Below are 7,440 nucleotides of genomic sequence, written 5' to 3' on the forward strand. Positions count from 1 at the left end.
TTGACAAGTGGGTAATGAAAATGTGGTTCATTTATATGATGGAGTTTTATTCAGCAGTAAAGAAAGATGAAATCATGAAATTTGCTGGTAAATGGATGAACTAGAAACTGTTACACTAAATGAAGTAACACAGACTCAGAAAAAAAAATGATATATGTTCTCCCTCATATGTGGGTCCTTGAATAAAATCCTAAAAAGTATGTATCCAGACATAACTACAGGAACCAGGACAATGGAAAGGAACCAGGGAGGTAAAGGAAAAGAAAGAAAGTGAAAGATAAGAACAGTAGGAAACAGGTGTTAATCGGGAGACATGGATAAAAACTGGGTTAGTTTAAGGGAGGGAAAAGGGAAGGGTATACAAGGAACCTAGGGGATAAAAGGAAAGAAGGGCTCAAGAGAGGTAGGACCATAGGAGAAGGGTTTTAAGGGAGAAAGGGGGAAAATGGGGGCACATTAATTGGGGAAACCATGATGGAGGGGTTAGACAATGCGAGAGATAAATAATGCCTAGACAGTTTTAAAAACCAGAGGCAACCATATTAGTCAAACAACCTACTGATAAATTATACATACCAGATCAAGAAATATGCTTCTAGGCAAGGCTTATCTGAGAACAATTAGTCGTTGCTCAAGATTTATCTACATGGCACACAGTAATTAAAAGTACCAGACTGGTGGAGCTAAACTTCTTGGATGTTTTACAGACATACTTTGAGGCCTATACTAAGTGGGTCAGAGGGACGTACAGGGCAGTTTTTTCTCCTTGCCCTCCTAGGTTGACTAGTTCCAAGGGACTATGAGTATCTCTCAAAATGTCCTGTAATGGTGGTGGGTCACCTGTCCTCCTGATCAAGGAGGCTGAGGAGACCCCACCAGATGGACTTGAACCAGCGTCCAGTCTACAAAGAAGAGGGTCAACACAGAGGAAACATTTCCTCCATGCTTCCAAGCAAAGCCAACCATGGTTGAGCAGGACCTTTGACTTATCTTCACATAGGCAGAACTGGTAAAAGAAAGGAGCCAGGGGCTCCTCCCAAGCCCATGTTACCCCTGAGGAACAGATCCTCAAACGGCCTTAAGAGTAAAAATAAATTGGTTTATCTGGACCAACTGTATGACTTTAAACACCCAAAAGGAAAGTATAACCAAAGATTTAAGGGGCCAATATAATTTTTTAAGAGTCCATATGTATAGCTAAAGGCTGCATAACAAGCAACAATGCCACATAGGAGATACCTTCTTTTGAGCTGTTGTCCAGGGTAGCCAAAGGGACTCCCAAATAATAACCCAGCATAGAACTTGGAAAATGAACAACAGATCCCAATCTTATCTAAAGGAATATTGATAACTGATTTCTGCTAGATGAGGAACAGCTGACTTTCCTAAAGAAAAGACCTCTAGATAGGCTGACTAAATTCACCGGATGGACATGTAGTGGGGCATGGCTGGGGGTGCTGACAACACAGCAGACAGTAGCAGGGATAACAGAGTATAAGGGCTCTAGTCAGAGGAGGGAGGCTATGAGCGGGGGCCATATGGGAAGTGGGTGTACAGTTGAATAAAATGGTTTGGAATGTTCTGTGTAATATACACACAAATAAATCAACAAATTTTTTAAAAATTAATTATATTTGAGGAAAAACATTCCAAGTCCTGGAATGGACTCCCTCTTTTGGAGCTGTTCACCATGGGGTTCCCATAGACACTCATAAAATGGCTACTGTCATTATGCTCGTGAACTTAATGATAAGACCTTATTGCCAAAGACCCTATATATGTAAATCATATAAAAAACAAGGAGATATCAAGCTGATACAGATCTCGAATTTTCATCCCTACTGGCTAGTTTTCATAGTGCTGGAAGGTGCTATGCATGCTACTGGAAGAATAGCTTTACTCAGCTCTGAACACTGAGAGCTACAGAAACAATTGTCCGGCAAGCAACGTCCATTGACACAAGAGTAGTATGTTCACTATGGGAGTAACAGCCACTTTCTGATTGGATTTACAGTATACTTCATAAAACAGTGTCCATATTTGACACTGTTATTAGGGTCAAGAACTTGAAGCTAAAGAGGTCACAGGTCAGAGGCCACAGGGGAGAAGCTACTACTATAATTCTGATAAGTGGATATAGTATTAAACTGACTCCTAACAACTCATTGTTTACCCATAGATTAGTACATCTCTCAACTCTCACCAGAAAGCTTCTTGCAGTAGATAGCAATTAGCACAGAGAACCACAACTAGACAATGTGCATAAAATAAGAGACCCTAACTGGCACACTTATACTATACCCTCACCTACCAAGGCTCACTGATCAATTCAGAAGGTGGGGTAGAATGATTATAAGGGCCAGAGGTGGTGAACGAATACAAGGAAACCATGTTTTCCAGACAGGATAGTTGCATATATTAACCCACAATGCTTGTAAGAGAGTGCACAAGATCTGCACAAGGACAAACAAGAAAGGAACTCAAAGAACCCAGCATGGAGGGGTGTGTGTACAAGAAGCCTGCACTAGTCTGGTTTTCTGTTGTTGTGATAAAACTCCAGCCAAAATCAACCTGACAGGAGGAAAGTTCAGCTTACAATTTACAGCAGTCCACTTTTGAAAGAAACCAGCCCTAAAGGCTAATAACAATAATGACCAGCAAATGAGACTACCTCTACTGGTGTGCTACTGGCACTGTTAAATGGGAGGTAATCAACAGCTGTCTAATTGGACTTAAAGCCCTCTCAATAGAAGTGAACTAACGGGTGGCACTGTAAACATAGCCAAATACACATGGCTGGAAAGCTCACAGATCCTAGAGAAAATCCTATCTCTGTCATATAAAAATGAAATTTCATATGAATTTCAAATTAAATTTCTCACCTTATACTAAATATAAATCTTTATATTTACATACAAGTGTACTGTACACATGCCATTCATTAAAGAAGAACAAAAGCGCAAAGCTTGACTAAAGAGTTTATTATTGATCTCTGAAGCCCTTAGATCACCACTCACACAGAAATTACTGAGGGAAGAGGAAGAGAGAACAGATGAGGGATCCTGGGTAAGTCTTCACACTTGGTTCCTTGTCTATCATAAACTTCAATATATATTCAGGTTGTTGAATTTAGAACTGGGTTTGAATTTGCAGACATAGGGTAATGCTGAATCACAATTATATTCTCTCCACTTCAGATAATCTGCAGAGAGACAAGAAATCCAGTGAACAAGATAGGTGGAGCTGGTGAACATAACAAAGGAACACCTCCATCTCTGGTGTTGACTTGGAAGTCTCTCCCTCATGCTGCCCAGTGTTGTATACCATAGGAAGGAGAGATACACAGAGAACCATGGGAGAAAACAAGTCCACATAGCAGCATTTCCAAGGATAGAGGTTTACCCAGAAGTTCAGACCCAGGGCACGCAGGAAGAGGCACATGTATCTAGTCAGAAGTGATTCTTCTCTGTCTTACCTGAGGCTCGTGACAAGCTCCCACAGTACGCAGCAGTGGATGGATTCCTCTCCCAGTTAAAGTAAGTTAGCACATCAGAGTTACTCCACCTCCATCCACCTCCATTGGGTATTGTCCCCTACAAAGCAGGTATCAGAGGAGGGGAAGGTTCATTAGCACTCCATGTATATGATCTCTTCATTGAAACACTGGATTCCCTCCTCAGCCTCTCAGAACTCAGTAGAACCATACACTACTGCTAACAGCCCTCTGATGAAATATTATTCCTGAATTTCTCATTCCTATTTACAAACCCCAGAAAGTATTGGATGAAATTAGATTGTACTGATGTTTATCATTCCTCGATAAATGTAATTGGTGGTATGTTTGAGGATTTCCCGGAAACACAAGGACAAAATCTATCCTATAAAAATATGGATCTTGTCTATATTTGGTATTTTCTGACAATAGTTTATGCAGATTCTTTCAGACTGACAGAAAAGCCTTCCAAGGCCTTGCATGAGAACTTTGTAAATGTCAATACAGGCATGTAAACTTCATCAGAAATCTCAGAACCTCCACAGACTCAGCTCTTCAGCTGGCCTCCAGGATTTCCTTTGACCAGTGTCACTCAGTGTCTGAGTTGTCTGTCCCCTTGGGGTTCTTCCTGGGAAGTCACAGAGAACCTGATGTTTGTTCCTCAGGAACAAAAGGCATGATGGAGAAAAAGCAAGAAGATGAAGTCTCACGTGTGTAGGATCAAAGAGTCCAATCCAGACATTTTGGTAGCCGTGCACACTGTTCTTCACCAGGGAGGATATAAAGCGAGCCTCACCGCTGTTGAGCACAGATGTCAGGTGTCCTGAGGGAAACCTCTGGCAGGCCAGCTGCGTGAGGGAGGGATAGAATGAGAGTGAGACAGACCTCACTGGGGAATGGCAGAATAGAGGTGGGGAGTGGGGGTCATGTCAGACTCAAGGAACCACAGAGATTGGAGTCAAAAACACCCCACACACATACACACATGTACTTTCCACTATTGCTCCCAATCCCACCTCTCAGCACTCACTTCTGCATTTATCCAGGTTTGTGGTATCAAAATAAAAACATAGCAGTAGGAGTCATAGGCCAGGGCGCCTTGAGGGCAGTTGATACGTGCTGACGAGGCCTGTTCATTCTGAGAGTCTTCACCTAGGATAGAGGGAGATAAAGGTAGTAATCAGGTAAAATGGAGAACAGAGATTAGACTGGAAGTTGAACTTAGCAAATATTCACAAAGCCTCTTTTTGGAATTAGAACTGCAATTCAGAGAATTTCTCACTATTTTCCTAGTTCTCAGCTTCTTAATCTTAAAGACAAGTGTTTGTGTTGGGGTACACATGAGCACATGTATGTGAATGCCACCAACCAATCTCAGTTGTCTTTCCTAAGTTGCTATTCATGATAATTTTTGAGACAAAGTTTCTAACTGACTTGTGGTTGTGGATTTGATGAGAAGGACCAGCCAGTGATTCACGTTGGATCTTGTCTCCTCTACCTCAGCACTAGGGTGAAAAGCATGTGCCACCACATCCAGTTTCATTTATATGGGCTCTAGGTACTCAACTCAGGTCCTCATATTTATACAAGTACTTTACTGACTGAGTTAGCTCCCCAAGATTAGGTTCTTAAATTAAAAAAAAAAAAACTTTCAATGTTGAAAGCGTCTTTTTATTTTATCCTTCCTGCATTTAACAGTTTATGAAACTCCCTTCTTTCAGCAGATAATTTGGACCTTTCGTCCTCCATCTGTCTACTTTTCTATTCTGACATTTAATTTTTTCCTTTTGACCCCACAAGCCTAAAATAGAGTCTCCTGACAAACTATGGAACCTGTCATTCTACTGATGGTGGACCATTGTGGTACCTCCCACCACTGACCTGGAGGAAGGCAGGACAAGGGAGGAACTGCAAGCTTAATTTTGTGGAATACTCATAATCACCATATGAGACTCTTTGGAGCCTTCCTCTATTTCGTGGCTCTGAACACTCATAGGGAACCCAGTCCTAGAGATAGGGAATCCTTACCTTGAACCTGAGATAGGAGCATGAGGCAGGAGAGCACCATCCAGGACATGTTGGCAAGGGTCATAGGAGGCAGCTTCTTGTCTGTGAGTGAGGAACAGTCAAGAGTCACTGAGGTGTGACAGAGAGAACATGCAAAAAGGACTGTCCCTCCCCTACTCTTTTGTCTAGGTTTGCAGGGATATACTACTCTTGGTCTATCCCTTTCCTTCTGTAGTCCTTGAATGAAATGAATGAGAGTTGGTAACTCTCTCATTCCCCTGAGAGCTACCAACTCTACTGAGTCTCAGTGTGCCTTTGTTCTGTGAGGACAGAGACCCTGTCACATCCCCTCTAGCAATGTGAGAAGTGAATCCCTGCATGGCTCTCACCTGTCTTGTGGTGATTTGGGATGGTTTCTCAGGACAGAAATGACTGGGCTTTTATAACAGTGCTTGAGAGAGGGGCGTGCAAATAAACAACTGGAATGCATGCCTAGGCAGATCAAGGGTGGTACATCTGTTTTGGCATGGATTTTAGGAGATTCCCGGCAAAAGCAGCAGACTGTTCCTGGTAAAGACTGGGAACTGTCACATGTGTGGTCTCTTTTTTGCCATTAGACCAGCTTTGTCTTCAGGTGTGGATCAAGTTTGAAATCCTGCCACTGTTTACTACCTATTCTGGAAAACTAAAGTAAATACAGGCAACCTCATGCCTCAGATTAGGCTATTTTGCAAAAATTATAATTTTATAAGAATTACAGTTTTTGGTTGTAAGGAAATGTGTTCATATGCATACATTTAGGAGCACTTTTTTCATCAGGCCAGAAGAACTCACTCCTATATGTATACATACATTTTTACACCTGTCTGATAAGATTTAAGATGCATTAAGATGTCAATATTAGCTGTGTTAAAACTGAATTTGTTAATTGGTGGAAAACAAGTTATTTAAAGGAAGGTAGAATTACTGGTTCAGGGTTGCTTCTTCAACTTTGTAGCACTATGGGAAAGAAAGAAGGTTAAAGCAACATTGTATGAACCTCGTAGCTAGGATTTTAAGAAACAGCAGCTGAATATACCTACTTCCAAGCTACCTCAGTGTGGAATGACTGAGAGATAGTTCCCCCAAATGCTGTCATTCTTGATTCCTCAGAACAGCATACTCTGATTTTGACCAGATACTCACAGGGTATTTGACCCTTTCAAAATGGTGCACTAATCTAATTTTCTTTTCTTTTTAAAAGATCTATTTTATTATTTTTTAAATTATGTGTATATGTGTGTCTGTGTCTATGTCCATGCTTCTGAGTGCTGGTGTCTTTGGAGGCCAGTAGATCTGGAGTTATAGGCAGTGATGAGATGTTTGATCGGGGTGCTGAGAATTGATCTTGGGTCCTCTGCAAGAACAGTTCAGGCTCTCTCTCAAATGCTGAATCATTTCTCCAGCTCCCCAATTTTTATATTATATATAGTAAATATTATCTGCATTGTGCTGGCATTTGTACTCATACAGACAAAGAAAAGAGGTTAAAAGATCTAATCTTTGACATTAATTAAATTATTCTCAGCAGCCTGTGTCTATCATACCCATGCAGTTACAAGTGGCAAAAGACATTTTCATCTCAAAGGCCCTTCAGCTTGATAACTCAGTAAAATAACTTATCAGTCTTTTTTCATAGTCTATGTTTAAATGAAGTGAGTTGCAGAAAAACAACTGTAACAGTGTTTTGTAATTGATAGTTTTCATACAAAATGAGAATTTTGTTGACATGTCCTAAAAAGAAATCATTGTGAATTAGTAAATTGTTTTTTGTGTGTGTGTGTGTGTTTTTTGTTTTTTTTTTTGGAGACAGGGTCTCCCTGTAACCCCAGGTGACCTGGAGTACACCAAGCTGTCCTTGAACTCACAGAGATCCACCTGCCTCTGCCTTCCAAGTGCTG

The 7,440-nt window shown here is 41.0% G+C and overlaps 1 protein-coding gene across 1 annotated transcript; it reads right to left on the reverse strand.

Moving 5' to 3' along the window:
* Nucleotides 1-3,104: 3,104 nt before the first annotated feature.
* LOC103749444 (pancreatic beta cell growth factor-like) lies at nucleotides 3,105-5,588 on the reverse strand. The gene is made up of 5 exons (XM_017802974.1): nucleotides 5,522-5,588; nucleotides 4,524-4,645; nucleotides 4,204-4,341; nucleotides 3,476-3,593; nucleotides 3,105-3,202 (listed from the first exon to the last, which is right to left on the reverse strand). Exons 1-5 carry the CDS (start codon nucleotides 5,583-5,585, stop codon nucleotides 3,105-3,107), a joined length of 540 nt encoding a protein of 179 aa, XP_017658463.1. The 5' UTR covers nucleotides 5,586-5,588.
* Nucleotides 5,589-7,440: the final 1,852 nt, after the last annotated feature.

The sequence above is a fragment of the Nannospalax galili genome, unplaced genomic scaffold, assembly GCF_000622305.1.
Source record: "Nannospalax galili isolate Female #2095 unplaced genomic scaffold, S.galili_v1.0 scaffold726, whole genome shotgun sequence".
Lineage (NCBI taxonomy): Eukaryota > Metazoa > Chordata > Mammalia > Rodentia > Spalacidae > Nannospalax > Nannospalax galili.

Coding starts and splice junctions, on each gene's coding strand:
- LOC103749444 (XM_017802974.1), bottom strand. CDS start 5,585: ATGACCCTTGCCAACATGTCCTGGATGGTGCTCTCCTGCCTCATGCTC. Junction 4,646..5,521: donor GCTCCTATCTCAGGTTCAAG/GTAAGGATTCCC, acceptor CCTCTATCCTAG/GTGAAGACTCTCAGAATGAA. Junction 4,342..4,523: donor AAACCTGGATAAATGCAGAA/GTGAGTGCTGAG, acceptor TCCCTCACGCAG/CTGGCCTGCCAGAGGTTTCC.